Genomic DNA, 24,215 nt, shown 5'->3' with positions numbered 1-24,215 from the left:
ACCATACCCCCTAAAAAACCAACCAATTACCAGGAAAATTAAATCCCAAAGCCATCTATCCCCCAAAAAAGAAAGAAACAACCCCTCGTTGTAATTTTTAGTAGTTTTTAAAGTTTTCAAAAGAGTTATGGACAAGGAAGCTTTAGATGGTAGCCATATTGTGTCGATAGTGTCAATAAAAATAAAAGTGAATTTCTTGAATTTTAGTGTGTATGTAGTGGGGCTTCTGGCCTACAAGTATGAACAAAACCTCCAGTAGACGCTCCTCCTAGCAATGGCAGCATCTAGAAAATTACAAGGTAGGGGGAAAGTGGTTTAATTTGTGGTTTTGTTGGAGGAGGTAGGAAAGGAAAGGCTGTTTACAAGTGTAAACATGAGTTTGTTGGGGATTTTGTGGGTTTATTACCCCTGGGGAGGGTTGTTTGTTGGGGGTTGTTGGTGGGGGAGGAGGTGTGGGGGAGGGGGGTGTTGGTGGGAGGTGAGGGATAAAGGTTGTGTTGGTGTTGGAGGAAGTGACGGTGGTGAGAGTTTACTTTCCTCTCACTCTCCAACACTACTCTCCAACACTAGTGTAGTCACTCCTCCAACACTTGTATTCACTCCTCCAATACTGGTGTATTCACTCCTCCAACACTGGTGTATTCACTCCAAACTGGTGTAGTCACTCCTCCAACACTTGTATTCACTCCTCCAATACTGGTGTAGTCACTCCTCCAACACTGGTGTATTCACTCCTCCAACACTGGTATATTCACTCCTCCAATACTGGTATATTCACTCCTCCAACACTGGTATATTCACTCCTCCAACACTGGCATATTCACTCCTCCAACACTAGTATATTCACTCCTCCAACACTGGCATATTCACTCCTCCAACACTGGTATATTCACTCCAACACTGGTATATTCACTCCTCCAACACTGGTATATTCACTCCTCCAACACTGGTATATTCACTCCTCCAACACTGGTATATTCACTCCTCCAACACTGGTGTATTCACTCCTCTAACACTGGTGTATTCACTCCTCCATGTGTATTCACTCCTCCAACATTGGTGTATTCACTCCAACACTGGTATATTCACTCCTCCAACACTGGTATATTCACTCCTCCAACACTGGTATATTCACTCCTCCAACACTGGTATATTCACTCCTCCAACACTGGCATATTCACTCCTCCAACACTGGTATATTCACTCCTCCAACACTGGTATATTCACTCCTCCAACACTGGTATATTCACTCCTCCAACACTGGTATATTCACTCCTCCACGTGTATTCACTCCTCCAACATTAGTGTATTCACTCCAACACTGGTATATTCACTCCTCCAACACTGGTATAATCACTCCTCCAACACTGGTATATTCACTCCTCCAACACTGGTATATTCACTCCTCCAACACTGGTATATTCACTCCTCCACGTGTATTCACTCCAACATTGGTGTATTCACTCCAACACTGGTATATTCACTCCTCCAACACTGGTATATTCACTCCTCCAACACTGGCATATTCACTCCTCCAACACTGATATATTCACTCCTCCAACACTGGTGTATTCACTCCTCCAACATTGGTATATTCACTCCTCCAACACTGGTATATTCACTCCTCCAACACTGGTATATTCACTCCTCCAACACTGGTTTATTCACTCCTCCAACACTGGTATATTCACTCCTCCAACACTGGTATACTCACTCCTCCAACACTGGTATATTCACTCCTCCAACACTGGTATATTCACTCCTCCAACACTGGTATATTCACTCCTCCAACACTGGTATATTCACTCCTCCAACACTGGTATATTCACCTGAGTGGGGATAAAACATCATAAATAAAGACACTTGTATCAGCTGACTTGTGTTGACCTCAGCCATAACAATAATTGTTAATATTTTAATATATTTTACCCCTTAAGGGGGGGTTCCTTGATGCTGGTGACGGGCTCTTGATCTGGGGAATTGGATCTGTGTTCCAGTTCCCTGAATTCCCCCGAAATACCTTCCATCCCCCCCCCCCCCACAGGCGCTGTATACTCCTACGTGTTTAGCGCTCCCCATGATTATAATAATTTACTATATTTCTTCCTGTGAGATAAAAGTAACAACTGTAAAGTAATTTCCATTTTTTTCTTATTTAGAGCACAGAAACTTATAGATAACAAACTATTAAGTCATGGACCCTAATGGAAATAATTCACTTTTTTTTGGATTATCTTGGAGGGTTATTTACATTATGTATTATAATTTTACTTGTGTGTACCTAAATAAAGTTATTAACTCCAAATTAACATGCATAATTGTTTGTAAATGCTTGATTATCTTGATTATTAATGGTCTAAGAAAATGGCACAGTGGAAAGTGCAAATTTTTACCTTATGTTGGCTTATTTTTTATTGGTTTTCGGGATCAAATTATTAATACATATTACCCCTCAAGGTTCCTTGATGCTGGTGAGGGGCTCTTGATCTAGGGAATTGGATATGTGCTGCAGTTCCCTGAATTAAACCTGAATACCTTCATAAGGGTTTAGCGCTTCCAAATTGATTATAATAATAATAATAATAATAATAATAATAATATAAATATTACATGTAAGGTTTAGTTAGGTTAAGTTTTCTGGGTTTCAATGCAGCGTTGTATGACCTCTGGGTTTAGTGCTTAGTTATGATTGGATTAAAATAATTTTAGGTTTCAATATAGTCTAGTGTTATGACTGAACCATCATGACAGTTTCTTATTGTTCAAGATATTTAAGAAAAGTGTTTCAGCGAGGACGAACTCGACTTATTGGAAAAATTGATCACACTTGTAACTTAACCCGTAAACAGTCCAAACGTATATATACGTTTTTTCAACATTTGAAAGTATGTAAAAAAAGTAGATCTTCTTTTTGTTTTTTTACATTTGAAAATGTGTAAAAAAACTTTTGTCTACTTTGTTTTTTTTTTTTATATTTGAAAATATGTAAAAAAAAACGTAGATCTAATTTTGTAGCACTACACATGTGAACGTAGATCTGCTTGGACCGTTTATGGGTTAAAGTGCTCCCGATCTTTGCTTATGTTGAAAAACTGACAGAAAAAGAGAATGTGAATCTTACTAAGAAAAAGCCTGATTTTTTTTTTTTTTTGGTGAAAAACTGGTGATAAGTTACTGTAAAACTGCTTGTTGAATATGTAAGGTATGGGAAACTCTCCCTTAAAGTGACTCCGAAAATACGAGAAATAACCCTGAGTCGATAGATTTGGAAACATTGGACAAAGTCCTTATTTTCGTAGAATTGTCCATTGTTACAATTATGACAAAATGAACTTTTCTGTATTCAGCACAATTACCATTACTTGGTACCTGCACCCCTCAGGTACCCACTTATATGGAGGGTTAACTGTATTATTGTATAAGATGGAAATCTGATAATATGACTGAGAGGCAAAAGAGGAAAATTAGAAGCTAATATACCAGTCAGAGATTACTATGAAGATGTTTACATTTTGTGAAAGCAGTTTGTAACACCTTTAGTGGTACAAGTGATTTACAGTGGTTCTTCAACATAATGTTAAATACCTTGAACGATTAAAATGGATTTATGACTATTGAAGATAAACACAGTTTTCACAAAAATTTTGAAATACTGAGCATGATACACTGTAGTAATATGGTACAGTCTGATACAGTTTCTGTACTATGAAAAGAAATATGTATTGAAGTGATAACTGAGCCAGTGATGTGACTTGTGATGACTGTGAGCCAGAGTGATGTGACTTGTGATGACTGTGAGCCAGAGTGAAGTGACTTGTGATGACTGTGAGCCAGTGAAGTGACTTGTGATGACTGTGAGCCAGAGTGATGTGACTTGTGATGACTATGAGCCAGAGTGATGTGACTTGTGATGACTGTGAGCCAGAGTGAAGTGACTTACATTAGTGTTAAGACTTGGAATTATAATTTACATAATCAGGCAGTGCTGTCATTCAGTAAACAAGATTTTTCATGTGAAAAGTGTGTTTATACAAGTGCATATAATGGGATATGTTCAAGATAATGGAAAAGTCAAGTGTTAATGTAACCTAACGTGAGCTACCCAACCTGATTAGATTTTGTTCAGATTTTTAACCCAGGGGAGGGTTAGCCACCCAGGATAACCCAAGAGAATGCATCATCAAGGACTGTCTGTCTTATTTCCATTGGGGTCCTTCAGTCTTGCTCCTCCAGGATGTGACCAACACCAGTCGGCTAACACCAAGGCACCTACCTACTTCCTAGGCGAACGGGGACCAATAGGTTTAAGGAAACATGCCCAATGTTTCTGCCTGGATGGGAATTGAGCCACGGACACTTAGTGTGTGAGGCGAGAGCATTGCCTACCAGGCCACTGGACGATCTAAACAATAGGCTAACATCCCTCGTGCTACCTAGGGTGCAAAACTTAAGGTGATCAGCATATATTTATGGGAGATTTATTTATCAAGGTCATGATCACTGGTATCAGCTTAAAAAAAGTATTTGTCACTTCTCTTTGTGTACTCATTGAATCATTATTGTACTTTTCAAGGGGAAACACAAGCATTTTGCCCATAAAAAATTGCTGGTCTCCACAGAGAGAGAGAGAGAGAGAGACAGAGAGGGTGAGAACAAATGAACTAACAAACAAACTAACAATCAAACAATTGAACTAACAATCAAACAGTTGAACTAGCAAACAAATGAACTAATTTGACAGTATTGGTACTGGCCAAAAATTTAGTATCAGTATTGGTATCAGCAAAAAATTTGATATCTTCCTATCTCTAATACCTACATCTTCATGCTTGAACACCCCTACTTTACTCCTTTGATGTTGTTGGTGAGAAAATAGCATACTCCAGCTAAAGTTCCCCAAGGAATGCATTTTCCACTAGACCTCCTTCAAACCCCCTGCAGGAATCTGTGTTAATAGGTTTTACCTCATAATGATGAGTTCAGTAATGAAGCTTTTATACCTCTTGAATTTAAATCAGCATTTTCAAAATATCTATCAGATGGGCCAAGTGTCATATTCTTATGCTAAAACAGTAATATATACACAATATAAGCACATATTCAATCAGATCTAGTCGTAGTGTTCTATCCCTTCAGTGAAAAACTGTAATAGTCATCTTTTGTTGAGTAAGGAGAGTGTGTTGGAGGTGTGACGCATCCCGTTACCAACCTATTGCACTTTTTTTTTTTTTTTAATACTCCAGCCGTCTCTCACTGAGGTAGGGTGTCCCGACGAAGAATACCCTTTCACTGTCACTCATTCAATCACTGTCTTGCCAGAAGGGCCCCAACATCACAGTTCAGATGACCCTTTAAACCACAAAATTCCCATCTCTCCTTCAGAATTCAGGCACTATACTTTCCTCCTCCAGGACCAAAGACCAACTAACCAGTTTCCCCAAATCCCTTCATAAATGTTATCTTGCCCACACTCCAACAACATGTCAAATCATAAAAGCCAGCTCCATTTGTAAATTGCTAGAAAGTACTTCTAATCAAAAAAACATATCCTGTTAAGGGAAAATGACTAAATTTTCCGTTTTTTTTTTCTCATTACGGCATTCTTGTACGTACAATATTTTTATATTCGTGTGCAGTACTAAATCCATGTGGAACATGCACTGCAAAAGAGTGGTGGAGGCTTGATCATCCATCTGCTAATCATTAGAGCCAAGGGTTCTAAACTAAGGGTATCCATACCCCTTGGGGATATGGGAAACAAATGATGGGAGTACAGGTACTCCTCACTTAACGACCGAGTTCCATTCCTAAGAGTGGGTCGGTAAACAAATTGGTCATTAAGCGAGGATCCACCTGTTGCTGATATTTCAAGTGCTTCCAACTCTATTAAATCTTTGTTAGTTAGCTCTCCCTTCAGGTATTCCACTAATTCTTCAGTATCTTCTACTTCAACATCTCAATTAAGCACGTTAGCAAGTTGCACAGTTTGTTTATTCATGGCATCGACGTGTTCGTTTTTGTCAGACATACAATACTGACTGGTCAGAGAGCTGGCCGTAAGTCCGAGTGATCATTAACCCTTTCAGGGTTTCGGCCGTACAGCTTACACGGCAGGGTTCTTGACGTACTAGTACGCATAAATTCTAGCGCCCTCAGATCTGGTGAGAGAAAGCTGGTAGGCCTACATATGAAAGAATGGATCTATGTGATCAGTGTGCGCAGTATAAAAAAAATCCTGCAGGACACAGTGCGTAATGAGAAAAAAAAAACTTCGACCGTGTTTTTGGATTAAAACAGCAACTTTGCACTGTATTTTCGTATGGTATTTATTGTTGTATTCTAGTTTTCCTGGTCTTATTTTATAGAATGAAAGACATATTACAGAAATTGAGATGATTTTGACTGGTTTTACAATGAAAAGTACCTTGAAATTGAGCTCAAAGTAGCAGAAGTGTTCAATTTTTACCAAAGTTCAAAAGTAAACAAATCATGCTAAGTGTCCAATATACGTCAACTGGTGAGTCTAATATTCTTTCACAAGTGCTCTGATATTATTTATACCATTTTTACACTAATACAGCAGTCTGCATAACAGTAAATCTTCTATTTTTTTGTGAGAATAAAAATTCAAAGAGGAAAGCAAAAGAATGTAAGAGGGGCATGGGGACGTGACTAATGAACAGAGGAAATGTGATTTTAGTACCAGGAATGCCTTTCTTGTTTATTCTGGACCCTATTTGAAAATTGGCATCTTTTGAAATCTGTGTGAAATTGGCAAAATTGCTAAATTCTGACCACTGTATTGGATAGTTGAAATCGGTAAATGGGTGGCTTCTTGTACTCATTCGATAATAAAAATGGAGTTCTAGAGAAATAGTTATGATTTTTGTCAACTATTACATTGGAATTGGACGAAAATAGGGCTCAAAGTGGGTAAAATTGCCGATGCGTGAACATCGTCGAGACCGCTAACTTCGCGAGAACATAATTCTGTAAGTTTTCCATAAAATTTCATACTTTTGGTGTCATTATAATTGGGAAAATATTCTCTATCTTTTCATAAGAAAAAAATAATTTTTTTTTTTTTTTGAAATTTGGGGGACCCTGAGAACAAGTCTGGGAGAGGGCCTGTGGACCCTGAAAGGGTTAAACAGGTAGGTCGTTAAGTGAGGAGTACCTTTATTGGGCTTGATCTCTGAACAATTTTAAAAAAGTTGTCAGAATAAATTATAAATACAGTGGACCCTTAACCAGCGATGGCATCAATTAACGATAAATCTGACTAGCGATACATTTTAACGCAAAAATTTTGCCTCAACTAGCGCTTAAAAACCCGACCAGCGCTATTCGTTCTGTACCATACACGTCCACTTTGGCCTGAGCGCGCCTCACTTGTCCCTTCGGTGCCAGTGTTTACAAGCCAGCCAGCCACCGCGGTCGCTTCCGAACATACAACAACTGGAACATTTCATATTATCACAGCCTTTGTAGTGATTGCACCTGCAAAATAAGTCACCATGGGCCCCAAGAAAGCTTCTAGTGCCAACCCTACAGCAAAAAGGGCGAGAATTACTATGGAGATGAAGAAAGAGATCATTGCTAAGTATGAAAGTGGAGTGCGTGTCTCTGAGCTGGTCAGGTTGTATAATAAACCCCAATCAACCATCGCTACTATTGTGGGTAAGAAAACGGCAATCAAGGAAGCTGTTCTTGCCAAAGGTGCAGCTGCTGCTGCACCACAGTCAGCTGTTGTTGTTGCTTCACCACCATCAGCTGTATTACTCGAAGATGTGGAGAGAGTGTTGTTGGTGTGGCTTAACGTGAAACAATTACCGAGAAACGATTAACCCCGGAGGGTTAGCCACCCAGGATAACCCAAGAAAGTCAGTGCATCATCGAGGACTGTCTAACTTATTTCCATTGGGGGACCTTAATCTTGTCCCCCAGGATGTGACCTACAACAGTTGACTAACACCCAGGTGAACAGGAAAAAATGCCTGGAACTAGTGCTCATATTGGTGAGGTTAGTGGGGAGGATGTGGAAGAGTTGGTGGAGGAGGACAATGAAGAACAAACCACTGATGAGCTGCTAGATCATCTTCAACAGTAAGAGGCCACACCTGAGGAAACTGCTTCGGAGGAGGGGAGTTAGAAATTGACGAAGTTGCCTACTTCAAAGATTAAGGAAATGTGTGCAATGTGGCTTAAAGTGCAAACCTTTTTTTGATGAAAATCACCCTCACACAGCTATTGCAAGCCGTGCTGGTGACTATTACACTGACAATGTTGTGAAACACTTTAGGATAAAGGAACGAGAGGTACAGGCCTCTATGGACAGATATGTTGTGCGACAGAAGTCCAGTGACTCTGAAGCTGGTCTTAGTGGCATTAAAAGAACAAGGGAAGTAACCCCAGAAAAAGACTTGCTGCCTCAAGTGCTAATGGAAGGGGATTCCCCTTCTAAACACTAAGAAGATCAACGCTCTCCCCTCCTCCCATCCCATCAATCATCACCAGATCTTCAATAAAGGTAAGTGTCATGTAACTGTGCATGTAATCTTCAGTTTGTGTGTATTAAAATTAATATTTCATGTGGTAAAAAATTTTTTTTTCAATACTTTTCGGTGTCTTGCACGGATTAATTTGATTTCCATTATTTCTTATGGGGAAAATTAACTTGACTAACGATAATTTTGACCTAACGATGAGCTCTCAGGAACGGATTAATATCGCTGGTTGAGGGTCCACTGTAACATTATTATTACAATCACGGGGGAGCGCTAAACCCGCAGGATTATACAGCGCCTGTGGGGGGGGGAAGATATTCAGGCTCAGTCAAGGAACCTCCCTTGAGGGAATTATAAAGAACAAAAAGGCACAGTACCATGACTGGAACATTACATAAATAACCAACACACAGGAGAGAGAAAAGCTTATGACAACATTTTGGTCCAACTTGGACCATTTACAAAATTACTATCAGCTGTTCTGTTGCTAGAGAAAGTCTGATGAAGGGGATATGGGAACATGTTGGGAAATCCACTGGGAGTCTGTAATAATAAAAAGGTTAAGTATGTGCCTGTATTAGATTAAGGCACTGCTATTGAAGCCAGCCAGGCTAATGGGAGAATTAATTTTTTTTGTTTTTGTTAATACGTTCTACTAATTTGTAATATAATATAGTATATAATATCTTTATTTCTACATGTACAGGGTATACAGGCCTAGCTGACATCAGTGACACACTACTATATAGAAAGCTGCTTGTTATGCAGAGCATTTCAGGCAAATTAAGTCAGTTTTGTCCCAGGATGTGACCAACACCACTTGACTAACACCCAGGTACTCATTTTACTGATGGGGAACATAGACAACCAGTGTAAGAAAACACTGGGCTTGTTTCCTTACGCTGGGAATCAAACCCGGACCCTCGCCGTGTGAAACGAGAGCTTTAGCCACCAGGCCATGGGGCACTGAGAGTTGATAAGTGTTCCTGTTTAGGATATATTTTAGACTGTCTTGTTTTTAAAAGTGAATTGAAATATTTAGCTGTGGTGGATAAATAGATGTGCTTTGTCATAAAGAATTACATACTGTATTCCTAATACGTGTAGTTTGTTGATATTGTGATAAATTATAGTATACCCGATATAACAACCCTCTATATAATGTAATTCATAAATGTGGAGCAAATAACAAAAAAAAAAAGGCACAATACCATGACTGGAACGATACACAAATAACCCGCACATAAAAGAGAGAAGCTTACGACGACGTTTCGGTCCAACTTGGACCATTTACAAAGTCGGACCGAAAGGTTGTCGTAAGCTTCTCTCTTTTATGTGCGGGTTATTTGTGGAGCAAAATCTGTTGGGTCAAATGATTCGGAATATTCTGTTATTGTTACTATCACAGCACAACAGTCTTTTCTTTATCCACCACAAACACCATAGCCTACCTCCCATTTTCCCCATTAGTCCATTATATGAAGGATTCACTACTGTAGCTTAATTTATTAACTAGCTTTTATATCTATAATTGTTTTTAACCTAAGCATTCAAGCATTAGTATAGTATACATTGTTTGTGTATTATAAATTACACAGAGATTTGTATGGATCTAGGTCTGCATTCTAATTATGCAAGGCAGAGAATTGTGTAAATGAGGAGGGAACTGAGATTGGTGGGAAGAGGATGAAGAGTGGTAAGGAGAGGAGGGTAGATATAATATATAAAATATCTAAAGAGGGGTGTTAATGTGGCAGTTTTATAACTGGCAAGACAGTGATGGAGTGAAGGACGAAAGTTTTTCTTTTTCGGGCTAACCTACCTTGGTGGGAGACGGCTGATGTGTACAAGGTATACAGGCCTAGCTGACATCAGTGACATAATACTATACTATATAGTAGTATGTACTGTAAAGTATTATAGCAATATCTGATTAAAGCATATTGTTTTTTATGAAGCTTCACAGATGCATGTAGACAGGTCATGTTACCCAGTGTGTTTAAAGTGCTCAATGTAATGTTAATGCTGAGTGTAGTGTGACCTTCGAAAAATGCTCTCTCTTTTTCAGCTGTATTCTCTTACCTTTATCATATACAGGTCTCCCTCAACATTCACGTTTTCAACTTTCACGGGCTTCACACATTCACGAATTCCCAACCGCCAAATTCCCAGCCACCAGATTCCCAGCCGCCAAATCATATTTAAGTTTCCCGCCACCTGCGAGTCCCTTCTACCCTCCCACCGACCCCCACAACTGGCAGCCAGCCCTCCCACCACTCAGTGTGGTGAGTGTTTTGTTTGTTCATTATTTGCTATTAAATTACAGTATAAATAATGTAAACCCATTCATGACTGCATATTGGAATGGCTATTAGGACAGGTATTAGACGGTGACATTATGCGTTTACTCTTGAACACTGCAAAGAATTAAACATTTCTGCTACAGCTAATAATAATAATAATAATAATAATAATAATAATAAATATGATATAATTGAAGAAGGAAATTGTACAAAAATACGAGGGAGTGGTTGACACATCGTCAGTGTGACTTTGTTTATGCTGGAGTGAACATTAGTCTCCCTGCTCTTCCAAACATTTCACAATAATTCATTGTGTTTGGTGCTTGTAGATTGAGTGTGACTGGAGTGGTAGAGGCAGTGATTGAGGCAATAGTATTTATTAAATACATACATGTTAATAATAATACATGTTATTAATAATATGTACTATTATTATTTATAACATATATGTTATTAAATACCACTGCCTCAACTGCTGAATTATTGTGAAATGTTTGGAAGAGCAGGGAGACTAATGTTCACTCCAGCATAAACAAAGTCACGCTGACGATGTGTCAACCACTCCCTCGTATTTTTGTACAATTTCCTTCTTCAGTTATATCGTATTTATTATTATTATTATTATTATTATTATTATTATTATTATTACTATTGTTATTATTAGCAATAGCAGAAATGTTCGATTCTTTGCTGTGTTCAAGAGTAAACACATGATGTCACCGTCTAATACCTTTCCTAATAGCCATTCCAATATGCAGTCATGAATGGGTTTACATTATTTATTCTGTAGTTTAATAGCAAATAATGAACAAACAAAACACTCACCACACTGAGTGGTGGGAGGGCTGGCTGCCAGTTGCGGGGCTCGGAGGGAGGGTAGTAGGGACTCGCAGTGGTGGAGTCTGTGGTATTTAATAACATACATGTTATTTACATACATGTTATTAAATAACATACGTTATTAAAGCATAACATGTATATATTTAGTACAATTTACGACATTTTCATGTATTTTATGATTATTCATGGTTCAACAACTTAAGGAAGCAGTATTGTAATATATTTCCCTACAATATACAGTGGACCCCCGCATACCGTTGGCATCACATAACGTTAAATCCGCATACCGATACATTTTATCGCTAAGATTTTGCCTTGCATACCGCTAAAAAACCCGCTCAATACTATTCGCCCGAGACGCGTCTAATGTGCGGCCTGAGCCAGCCTCACATGTTCCGCCGGTGGCATTGTTTACAAGCCAGCCTCCGCAGTAACATCCAAGCATACAATCGTAACATTTTGTATTATTACAGTGTTTTTGGTGATTTTTATCTGCAAAATAATTGACCATGGGCCCCAAGAAAGCTTCTAGTGCCAACCCTGTGGGAAAAAGGGTGAGAAATATTATCGAAATACTGTGGTACCATGGTCAACTGCTGATGCTGCTGCTGCTGTAGCACTGTCAGCTGCTGCTGCTGTTGTAGCACCATCAGCTGCTGCTGCTGCTGTAGCACCATCAGCTGCTGCTGCTGCTGTACCACCATCAGCTGCTGCTGCTGCTGTACCACCATCAGCTGCTGCTGTAGTACCGTCTGCTGCTGCTGTAGTACTGTCTGCTGCTGCTGTAGCATCGTCTGCTGCTGCTGTAGCATCGTCTGCTGCTGCTGCACTGTCAGCTGCTGCTGCTGCTGCTGTAGCACCATCAGCTGCTGCTGCTGCTGTACCACCGTCAGCTGCTGCTGCTGCTGCTGCTGCTGTTGTAGTACCGTCTGCTGCTGCTGTAGCATTGTCTGCTGCTGCTGTAGCACTGTCAGCTGCTGCTGCTGCTGCTGCACTGTCAGCTGCTGCTGCTGTAGCACTGTCAGCTGCTGCTGCTGCACTGTCAGCTGCTGCTGCTGCTGTAGCACTGTCAGCTGCTGCTGCTGCTGCTGCTGTAGCACTGTTGTTGGTGTGGCTTATTGAGAATACCAAGAAACAATTAACCCCAGAGGGTTAGCCACCCAGGATAACCCAAAAAAGTCAGTGTCATCGAAGACTGTCTAACTTATTTCCATTGGGGTCCTTAATCTTGTCTCCCAGGATGCAACCCACACCAGTCGACTAACACCCAGGTGAACAGGGAAAAACGCCTGGAACTAGTGCTCATATTGGTGAATTTAAAGCCAGCAAAGGTTGGTTTGAGAGATTTAAGAATCGTAGTGGCATACACAGTGTGATAAGGCCTGTTCTGGAAGAAAATGCCAAACAGGACCTACAGTACTCAGGAGGAAAAGGCACTCCCAGGACACAGTGTCTCATCAGTCATTGCTGCATCTTCAATAAAGGTAAGTGTCATTTATTCTTCATTTAGTAGACTAGTACATGCACAATATATACTGTGCATGTACTACTCTACTATTGTGCATGTATCCTTCTCTTTGTGTGTGGGAAAATGTATATTTCATGTGGTAAATTTTTTTTTTTCATACTTTTGGGTGTCTTGCACGGATTAATTTGATTTCCATTATTTCTTATGGGGAAAATTCATTCGCATAATGATAATTTCGCATAACAATGAGCTCTCATGAACGGATTAATATCGTTATGCGGGGGTCCACTGTATTGGTGCACCAAACATTCACGGTTTTTCAACATTCGCGAGGCTCTTGATCCCCTAACCCTCGCGAATGTTGAGGGAGACCTGTACATGTATTTGTAAATAAATTTCTCAGTCAGTTTCTGATTTTAATCAGATTTTTTTTTTTTTTTTTTTTTTTTTTTTTACAAAGTAACAGTAAATAGTGAGTTGGATGATCTGTGTCTCACTTAAGTCCCCATATGTTTTGAAGAATGAGACACTTGTGTAACATTGGGGGAATCTTTATTGAGAAAACATTTCACCAGTCAGTGGCTTCTTTAGTCCAATACAGAGAAGAATATTGGAAAACGAGGAGGAGTTTGAGGTAATCAGTCCTTAAGCTGGTGAAACATTTCCTTGATAAGGGTTTCCAAGTGTCTTATTATGGTTTGCTCGTATGGAGTGGGCAGGGTGGCATCACACTGCTGCTGTACCCACTTTTGTTTGCTAATTGTTGTTTCCTTGTCATGGGGGACGGGGAGTGAAAGATGGGTAGAAAGAGTTTGGGAAACTAGTATGTGTTTTCCCCTTATCACTTCCCTTTATCCTTGCATTACTGCTGCTGTTTGTACAAGTGAGCTGTGTGTGTCATTTTTGTGTATATTTTGGTCCTGGAATGATTGTTTTTTTTTCACTCCATTGAATTTGCAGGCTGAGAGGTAGTAGTCTACCTTCGCGCATTTCAAACTCTTGCCCATTCTGAAGTACATATACTACCACCCCCTCTTTGAGGACGGTTAGGTTAGGTAAGGTTTGTCAAGAAACAGGACAAGTGTTTCCTGACGTAGGTCTTAGTTATATGATGACCCACAGCTATAGCTTGTGGTCATCTGACTGAGGCCTTCCACTGGCTTACCAGTCCACCCCATTTAAAAATTATGGTTATGATTAAAACTATTTCATTCTCTTCTAGGAAATTACCCACAATAATCTATGAACCCCCAGGTACTCTACTTATTTACCATTAAGGTGTCCTGTAGCGCAGTTGTTAGTTCACTCAGCTCTCACACTGAGGCCTAGGGGTCGATCTCCAGTACGGGTGGAAACATTAGGATATGTTTCCTTAAGACGCCTGCTGTCCATTTTCACCTATCAGTAAAATAGGTACCTGGGTATCAGTCGACTGGTGTGAATTGCATCCTGAAACAAAATTGATCTAATTCCCCAAAAATGCTCTGCATAACAAGGGGCTTTCTATGTAGTAGTATGTCATTAGTGTCAGCTATGGTCTGTATACCTTGTACACGTGCTTGTAGAAATAAATATTGTTATTATTATTATTATTATTATTATTATTATTATTATTATTATTGAGCAGAAGTAGGAGCTGTAGAGATACCCATAGTCCCCACCTGCCTGGTATTAAACCCTGGTGTTTTGCTTGTGAGGTTGAGGTGCCACCATTGAACTACAAGTACTTTACATGTGCTACCCAGACACAAGGTCACCTTCCTGCTGGCTATCCCCCTTGCTGCTACACCCATGTCCTCCCCCTCCTCCCCCACCATGCTTATCTCCTGCCCCAGACTTTCACTTTCATCACCTTTAAACTTTTCCTTCTGCCTCATACCAAACGTTTATCTTTACTCATCAAACTTTTCTTCCTCACTGTATACAGTAGATGCATCAACACTTTTCATTGACATAGATACTGGTGTCCCCTCACTGTATACAGTAGATGTGTCAACACTTTTCATTGACATAGATACTGGTGTCCCCTCACTGTATACAGTAGATGCATCAACACTTTTCATTGACAGAGATACTGGTGTCCCCTCACTGTATACAGTAGATGTGTCAACACTTTTCATTGACAGAGATGCTGGTGTCCCCTCACTGTATACAGTAGATGTGTCAACACTTTTCATTGACAGAGATGCTGGTGTCCCCTCACTGTATACAGTAGATGTGTCAACACTTTTCATTGACAGAGATGCTGGTGTCCCCTCACTGTATGCAGCAGATGTGTTCCAGGTCCATGGCAGCTGTTCGGGGAGAATGAGCACCTCAAAATTGTCTCTCCATATCTTTGACTGTCTCCAGTATATGCTCTGTGTATTGGATTGAAAAAGGCACTGGTTGGCAAAACGTCTCATCAGTAAAGATATCCAGGTGTTGCACATGTGTCTTATTCATCAGTTTGTTGGAATTGTTTACTACTAATGTAATGAGAAGCTCACTCAGTCCATCAATACTTAATCCTGCAGATCACCCTGATAAAACATATACGTACTATGAATGTACGTGCGTATATCACATATGCAGAATTACTGATAGACGTGGGATATTATTATGCAGTGTCCCATGTCTGCTATGCAGAGGCATGGGACATAACATAGTGAAGGCATGGGACATTGCATAGTAGAGATGTAGAACATTGCATAGTGAAGACGTAGGACATTGCATAGTGAAAATGTGGGACATTGCATAGTAATGATTCACCTAAAACAAGGGTCAATACTGCACTCTTTTCCCCTTAAAAAAACTGATGTACAACAACATAGCATTCATACAGTACAGAATTTTCTTTCTGTTGGGGTGTGTATTTACAGTATTTATTCTTAAGAAACTATTGTACTACCTAATTTCATATTTCTAATGTATATGGTCATAGTAGTTGTATGTACTGTATGTTTTTGTGTGTATGTGTGTGTCACATCCACATACATACAGTACCCAGTACAGCCTCTCCTCACTTAGCAACGTACTCGTTTACCGACGCCTCGGACTTACGATGGGCTCTCTGACCAGTATTTATACCTAAATAATGTATATTAGGGCTGATTTCCTCTATTCTGTTTTTTCAATATACAGTATACTATAAACATTTAAAAAATATACCAGAAATGTTATAAATGGTGCATAGGTAACATTAAAACAATATCAAAGATGGTTGACACAAACCCACTACCATTATAGTATGCTCCTCACTTAGTGACGAATTCATTTAACTACGTGGTCTTAGGAATGGAACTCCGTCGTTAAGCGAGGAGAGGCTGTATTTTTAATAAAAGAAAATCCTGATAATTCATCATTCTTGTCATTTCTTTACAGGTGAAATTGATCGGTGCCTGAAAAAAGTGGCGGAGGGAGTGGAACAGTTTGAAGACATTTGGCAAAAAGTTCATAATGCCACTAATAGTAACCAAAAGGAAAAATATGAAGCAGACCTTAAAAAGGAAATTAAAAAACTTCAAAGATTACGTGATCAAATCAAGTCTTGGTTAGCCTCGGGGGAAATAAAGGACAAATCTCAACTACTCGAGAACCGGAAATTGATAGAAACGGTAAGTGAAGAGGACTCAGGTTGTTGGTGTGAAAGTTAGTACAGGGCATTAATAATTAGTTTTTTTTTTTTTTTTTTGATCAGTTTCGGAAATGGTAAGTTCCGAAGGCTCAGTTTACCAGTGTGAAAGTTAGTAGAGGTATGCCAAAATACAGCATGTTAGGTTCCAGACTGCCACTGTAAAACCACTATCATCTGAAAAGCAAATCACAGCCTTTCTTTTTTTCACTTGCCAGTGCATATAAAGGCCTAAAAACTTGTTTAAACTATAATTTATTAAGTGAGATATAGCACTAGGCCTCAGAAAACGCTGCAAAAGTAAAAGTAAATACGTATTTTTTAAATTGCCGTAAACCATCTTAGGAGCAAGACAGGCACCAAAAATAACAAACATGAATATACAGTGGTACCTCGAGTTTTGAACAGCTCCCAGCTTGAACAATTTTGTAAGTGCTTTTGTAAGTGTATTTTTGGGGGTCTGAAATGGACTAATCTAATTTATGTTATTCCTTATGGGAACAAATTCGTTCAGTCTCGGCACTCGGAACAGCCTTCTGGAATGAATTAATTTCGTAACTCGAGGTACCACTGTAATTGAAAGCGCCGTATTAGCGAACTGCTGTAAAGCGAGTGGTGTATTAATGAAGTATTCCTGTACAGGGCATTAAATATTTTTTGATTAGTTGCCTCTTATCTATTTAAATAATATCACAATGTCAAGAAAGTTTTGAAAACCGGACACTTGTTTAGTGCAACAACTGTGTGAACATTATTTTCATTGAACTTGCTCAATGCAAAAACTTGGAACGATGTTTTCATTGAACTTGCTTTTTCATTACTGTGTATACCATTATACATTGATAGTAAGTAGGTAAGTAAGTTTATTCAGGTACAGGCACATAAGAACAAAATTCACAATACCATGGCTAAAACAATTCACAATTAGCCCTCAGATTGAAGATAAATCTCTAAACAATGTTTCGGTTCACTTGGGACCATTATCAGTCATGACTTGATAAGATAAGATCAAAATTGTTGTAATTTTTAACCCAGAAGAGGGTTAGCCACCCAGGATAACAAAAGAAAGTCAGTGCATGATTGAGGACTTGTTTGTCTGATTTCCATTGGGAGTTCTTCAGTCTTGTCCCCCAGGATGTGACCCACACCAGTCCACTAAGACCCAGGTACAGTGGAACCTCAAAAATCAAACTGCTCCCAACACGACCAATTATGTAAGTGTATTTTTGTAAGTGCTTTTATAAGTGTATTTTTGAGGGTCTGAAATGGACTAATCTAATTTACATTATTCCTGATGGGAATAAATTCATTCGGTAAAGGCACTCGAACAGCCTTCTGGACCGAAGAAAGTTCGATATTTGAGGTTCCACTGTACCTACTTATTGCTAGTTGAACAGGGACAGCAGGTATAAAGAAACATGCACAACATTTCCACCTGTGTGATTGAACCATGAACACTCATTGTGTGAGGCTAGAGCATTGCCAGCTAAGCAATTATTGTGTAAAGATTTATCATCAGTTTGTGAGGTATGTATTAACTTCTAAATACACAAATAACCCGCACATAAAAGAGAGAAGCTTACGACGACGTTTCGGTCCGACTTGGACCGAAACGTCGTCGTAAGCTTCTCTCTTTTATGTGCGGGTTATTTGTGTATCGTTCCAGTCACGGTATTGTGCCTTTTTTTTTTTGTAACTTCTAAATACATTGTTGGGTTAAATCTGCTTACCAGTGGCCATATGAGAACCAAGACATGTGGTACTAACACTTTCATTGTCACAACCCCAGAAATTAAAAGTGCTGACAGTGTGACTTAAAAAAAATTTTCTTATGAAATGCTAGAGAATTTTTTGTTTTTTTCAAGTTAATGCACCAAAAATGAGAAATTTGATGGGAAACTTCTTGAATTACTAAGGCACAAAGCTGGTAGCCTGTGTGTAGTTCATGCATCAGCTAGTTCACCCCCTTGAATCTTATTTAATAATAATAATATCTTTATTTACTACAAGTACATGTACAAGGTATACAGACCATAGCTGACAACAGTGACATACTACTATATAGAAAGCTCCTTTTTATGCTCTGCATGTCGGGCAAATTAGGTCAGTGTCCCAGGATGCGACCCACACCAGTCGACTAACACCCAGGTACCCATTTTACTGATGGGGAACATAGACAACAGGTGGAAAGAAACACGCCCAATGTATCTACTCTGGCTGGGAATCAAACCCAGGCCCTCGCTGTGTGAAGTGAGAGCGTTAGCCACCAGGCCACCAGAGCCATTTTGAAGCCAGTTCCTAGCTATTTCACTAGTTTGCCTTCTGAGCTATCGATTGAGCATGAGAAACTACTCTTTCAGCTATATGAGCTAACCTTTAAAATACATGGAAGTTGGTAATTTGACTAACTTAACACTACATTCAACATATTCCTATTTAAAAACAGAGTTCAAGATAAGCAATGTACGCATTCTAGTCACAAAAGCAACCTTTCCTCTGTTAATTAATTACATCCCCAGGCCTCTCCTATATAACTATAGAACACTTACCTTCCATATTGAGTCTGTCATAAGCCCCCCCCCCCCCCCAATAAGTTTTACCCTTTTTCTCAGATAAAATATTCCCAAAAATAATTGATCATGGTTTAGGTTGTCCAGGTATACTTCAGGTATACCCCCAGGTCCCAATAATTAAAGCAGGCTTAGTGAAAATCCATAAAGCAGATCAGGGGAGGGAAGGACTAGAGGACCCTACCCTTATGAAAAATCATCCAAAAAAAAAAATTGCCAATTTAAGGCCTATTTCAAGCTACTTCTGGTTTGAAACTGATCAAAATTATGGATCTAATTCACCAGTATGTCTTCCATTCAATCAATTGATATCACAAAACAGCCAATAAAATCATAACCACCACCCTAGAAAACACCTCGAAGTTGTTTTTTAAACCAAATGTAAGATTTGCTTTTCCCATCATGCACTGCATGGGGCAGAAATTTTTTTTTATACGTGCACACAAGCTGCCCAGCCCCATTCTCTCGTGCCTAAGCCAAAATTTCCTGCTCGCAGCATATTTTAGGGCACTGTGTTTAAAACATAGATATATGTGAGTGAAACAGGCATCAATAACATAGATCTACATGGGAGACAGTTTTTAAAAAGAATTTCTCTTAAATTTGTTTTAAGGGTGATTAGGGGGGGAAAGAGGAATATTCCCGCAGTGCAGTAGGGCCTCACTTATGCAGCAGGTTAGGTTCTGGGCTACTGTAGGGCCCTGCTTGTACAGCAGGTTAAGATTCCTGCCTACTGCTGTAAAGTGAATCATAGCCTTCCTTCACCTCCAAATGCATATAAAAGCCTGATAACATGTTGACACTGTCATATATTAAGTTAATAATATAGCTAGGCCTAAAAAATGCATATACAGTACACATTACTTACCTTAAAATATTTTCATCCTTAGCATATACTGAATAGTGAATATATTTATTGTAGGAAGTCTGAATAAATGAAGAATTGATATAATTGACAAGTGCTTCATTAGCCCACCTGTATAAGAATAATATTAGTTGTTCTGCCATGACCTTCTAACAAGGTGATCATGTCTTTGCGTACCTGCTGGTATTAACGATTTCAAGCAACCTATAACCTGAGTAACAAAAAGGAACGGCCTCTTTAGACCCTTCCAATGCTTTGCTAAGGTGACTTGTGTCTTACAATAAGTTTTAATATTTGGGCAGAGAGTCCAGCATCTGGTGAAACAAACCTGATATAGTACACAGATAACTTGCACATAGGAAAAAGAGGCTTATAACAATGTTTCGGTCCAACTTAGACCATTAACTAGTTGCACACTGGTTAATGGTCCATGTTGGACGAAAACATCATTAGTCTTTCTCTCCGATGTGCTGGTTATTTGTGTATTGTTCCATTCACGGTGTTGTGTCTTTTATTGTTTCTAATCTGATGCAGTGAGTGCTGCATCCTTTACTTCTGTGGAACTCTTGAAGTGCTTGTTCTGTGTAACCTCTTCTGCCACAGTGTAAATACAAATGCACATCAGATCCCTGCAGATCAGGAAATCAGTTTAGCTAATAACTGTGATTCAAACTGTGTGAGTGAAGACAGTTATTACCTAGTAACTCTTTACTTACTGTTAGTGATGGCATAATACCAGAATTTTTTGCCAATACCCACCAATACAGATACCATCATGGTTAACCAGTACCCACCGACACCAATGTCACTACCATCATAAGAACATAAGAAAGAAGGAACACTGCAGCAGGCCTACTGACCCATGCAGAGCAGGTCCACCCTTCCCCCTGGATTAGCCCAATGACCCACCCAGTCTGGTCACCTCCACTCAAGGATGGAGCACTGCACCAGACCCAGCAGCACAAGCTAGTCAGGTCCAACTCACACCCACCCACACCCACTCATGTATTTATCTAACCTATTTTTAAAACTACACAACGTTTTAGCCTCAATAACTGTACTCGGGTGTTTGTTCCACTCATCCACAACTCTATTACCAAACCAGTACTTTCCTATATGCTTCCTGAATCTGAATTTTTCCAACTTAAAACCATTACATTGTTTTGCTAATGCAGCAGTTTTCAATTATTCCCATTCTTCAATTATTTAGACTTCCTAAATTAAATACATATATTCACCACTCACTTTAAGTTAGGACAAAAATATTTTAAGGTGGGAGACGGCCGACTTGTTGAAAAAAAAAAAAAAAGTAATGTGTGTAATGTATATGCATTTTTTTAGGCCTAGCTCTATTGCTTACTTAATATATGATAGTGTAAACATGTTGTCAGGCTTTTATATGGGTTTGAAAGTGAAAAAGACTATGATTCACGTTACAGCATTAGCCCAGAACCGACCTACTGTATATGCAAGGCCTACCTGTACTTGGTCAGTCACATTTTGTGATGCTGCGTCACTATTTTACTCAAATGGAATACAGTAATTGGAAAACAAAACTTTGGACCCTGTACACAAATAGCGTTATTTGCGGGTTGTTTGTGTATTGTTCCATTCACAGTATTGTGCCTTTTGTTCTTTCTATCAGGATCCTGCTTCTCATATTTAGGGACTGTGATTTGTACATTATTCCTGCCCTGCCTTGTTTTACTGTTTGCATTGCTGTCTTTGGTGTATAATCTTAATTCTCCCTTGTTCTCTCTCCCATTCCTTCTTCACTACTGTAATTGTTGGTATCATCATCTTCCATAGTTAGCTTGGTTATTATCTCCTTGGTGTCTTCATCCTAGCTAGTTCAACTATGTTACGTGTATCTATCTCCACTGGCATTATTTTTTTTATTTTACATTAGAGTACTATAGTTATTTTGACTGAGTTAAAATACCCCACGGTGAATACAGTTATGTCAGTCTTCTAGTGGGCCACAGAAAACATTTGATGTTCATTGGGAACAAACTTTGGTTACTCTGCTATGGAAAATTTTAAGAAATATACAAAAAGACTTGATTATAGAACAAATATAAACTATAGAATAGAGCAGAAATGGAATGTAAGGAGCTTAACAACTTTGTCAAAAGATCATATGTTCAAAGATCACGACAGTATTACCATCACAACTGCAAGGGAAATGATAAGCTGGATAACTTGAACCTTCAGAATAAACATTGCTAAGCTAGTGCTAATAGTCTTTAAAACACTTGTATTCTCTAGACCAGGATATTGCTGTACGTTAAGAGTTTGTTTTAAGGCAAGCAGAATTGCAGATCTGAAGAGCATTTCGAGAGCTTTCACTGCCTATATCTGTCCGGTTAAACACCTAAATGATGAGGAATGTGTAAAGTCCCTTAAACTGTGCTCCTTGGAATGCAGGCAAAATGTATATAGATTATGATTTATACCTTAAAAATTTAGGGAGGGGGGGACACTGAAGTTACTGTACTCCCTACTAGAGTGAAAGACTTGCCAGACTTGGCAAAATACATTAACGAAGAGGAGGGCTGCAACACATACACAAACAGATAATTCAGTAATATAAGGGTCAAGGGTTCAAGATTCTTCCACCACTATATATAAGGGGCATTACCAATAGATCCCCAGCTGCCTTCAAGAGGAACTTTATATGTTCCTCTAGTCAATTACTGATCAGCTGTTCTGTGGTGCTTACACTAGATTGTGTGCCGCTAACACCAACAGCTCAGAGGCCTGGTCTGGGATTGGGCTGCAAGGAAGATGGTCCCCAGAATCAGCAACAGGTTGAAGCATTTAAAATTTCATTATAAAGAACACTTGCTGTGGCCACTTTTCTAATTAGAGATTCTGTATAATGCACGTAAAATCAGGTTTTCACCTTTAAGAAAAATGCAGTCAAACAGATTCTCTGTTCTTTCAGTCTTTATAGGCTGAACTTTTTGATGAAACAGTCTTACATTTGTTGCCAATCATTTTCACCCCATTCCCCTTCTCTTTCTTATTCTCTCTTGTATTTCATGAGGTGCAAGGAATGGTGGATGCTTGACCCTCTGTTATCTATTTGTAATCTATTTAATATATTTTATTATGAAAATAATTAATATCTTATATACAACACCCGAATGCTCGGGAGTTGGCAGGAGGTGTGGGGTTAAAAGATAAAGAATCTAACACAAAGTGGGAGTTGTCACAGTTCCTCTTTGTTGATGACACTGCTTTTGGGGGATTCTCAAGAGAGGTTGCAGAAGTTGGTTGATGAGTTTGGTAGAGTATGTAAAAGAAGGAAATTAAAAGTGAATATGGGAAAGAGTAAGGTGATGAGGATAACAAAATAATTAGGTAATGGAAGATTGGGTATCAGATTGGGGGGAGAGAGCATGGAGGTGGTGAATGTGTTCAGATATTTGGGAGTGGATTTGTCAGCAGATGGGTCTATGAAGGATGAGGTGAATCATAGAATTAACGAGGGGTAGAAGGTGAGTGGTGCACCAAGGAGTCTGTGGAGAGACAGAACTTTATCCATGAAAGCAAGGAGGGGAATGTATGAGAGTACAGTTATACCAACGCTCTTGTATGGGTGTGAGGCATGGGTTGCAAATGTTGCGACAAGGAGAAGGCTGGAGGCAGTGGACATGTCATGTCTGAGGGCAATGTGTGGTGTGAATATAATGTAGAGAATCTGTAGTTTGGAGATTAGGAGGTGTGGGATTACCAAAACTATTATTCAGAGGGCTGAGGAGGGGTTATTGAGATGGTTTGGACATGTAGAGAGAATGGAACGAAATAGGATGACTTTGAGAGTGTATAACTCTGTAGTGGAGGGAAGGCGGGGTAGAGGTCGGCCTAGGAAAGGTTGGAGGGAAGGGGTAAAGGAGGTTTTGTGTGCGAGGGGCTTGGACTTTCAGCAAGCGTGCGTGAGCATATTAGATAGGAGCAAATGGAGACAAATGGTTTTTAGGACTTGACGTGCTGTGGAAATATAAACACACATGCAGTATAATGTGATCCTTTATTGACAACGT

General features: G+C 39.3%; 1 protein-coding gene across 6 annotated transcripts in view; it reads left to right on the top strand.

The window, feature by feature from the left end:
- Positions 1–135: 135 nt before the first annotated feature.
- Positions 136–24,215, top strand: part of Not3 (CCR4-associated factor Not3) — a 106,814-nt gene continuing 82,734 nt past the window's right edge. For 5 of the 6 annotated variants that reach the window (XM_070105018.1, XM_070105015.1, XM_070105017.1 and 2 more), the window contains exons 1-2: positions 136–299; positions 16,482–16,714. In XM_070105018.1, the coding sequence (XP_069961119.1) occupies positions 275–299; positions 16,482–16,714 (258 nt within the window). In that variant the 5' untranslated portion in view covers positions 136–274. Of the gene's footprint in view, positions 300–15,389; positions 15,540–16,481; positions 16,715–24,215 lie in introns of those variants that run through there. The other variant, XM_070105019.1, reaches the window with a different exon arrangement.

This window comes from Cherax quadricarinatus, chromosome 96, assembly GCF_038502225.1.
Source record: "Cherax quadricarinatus isolate ZL_2023a chromosome 96, ASM3850222v1, whole genome shotgun sequence".
Taxonomy (NCBI): Eukaryota; Metazoa; Arthropoda; class Malacostraca; order Decapoda; family Parastacidae; genus Cherax; species Cherax quadricarinatus.
Note: the sequence above shows the minus strand (reverse complement) of the source record. Positions and strands in the feature narration are given on the sequence as shown.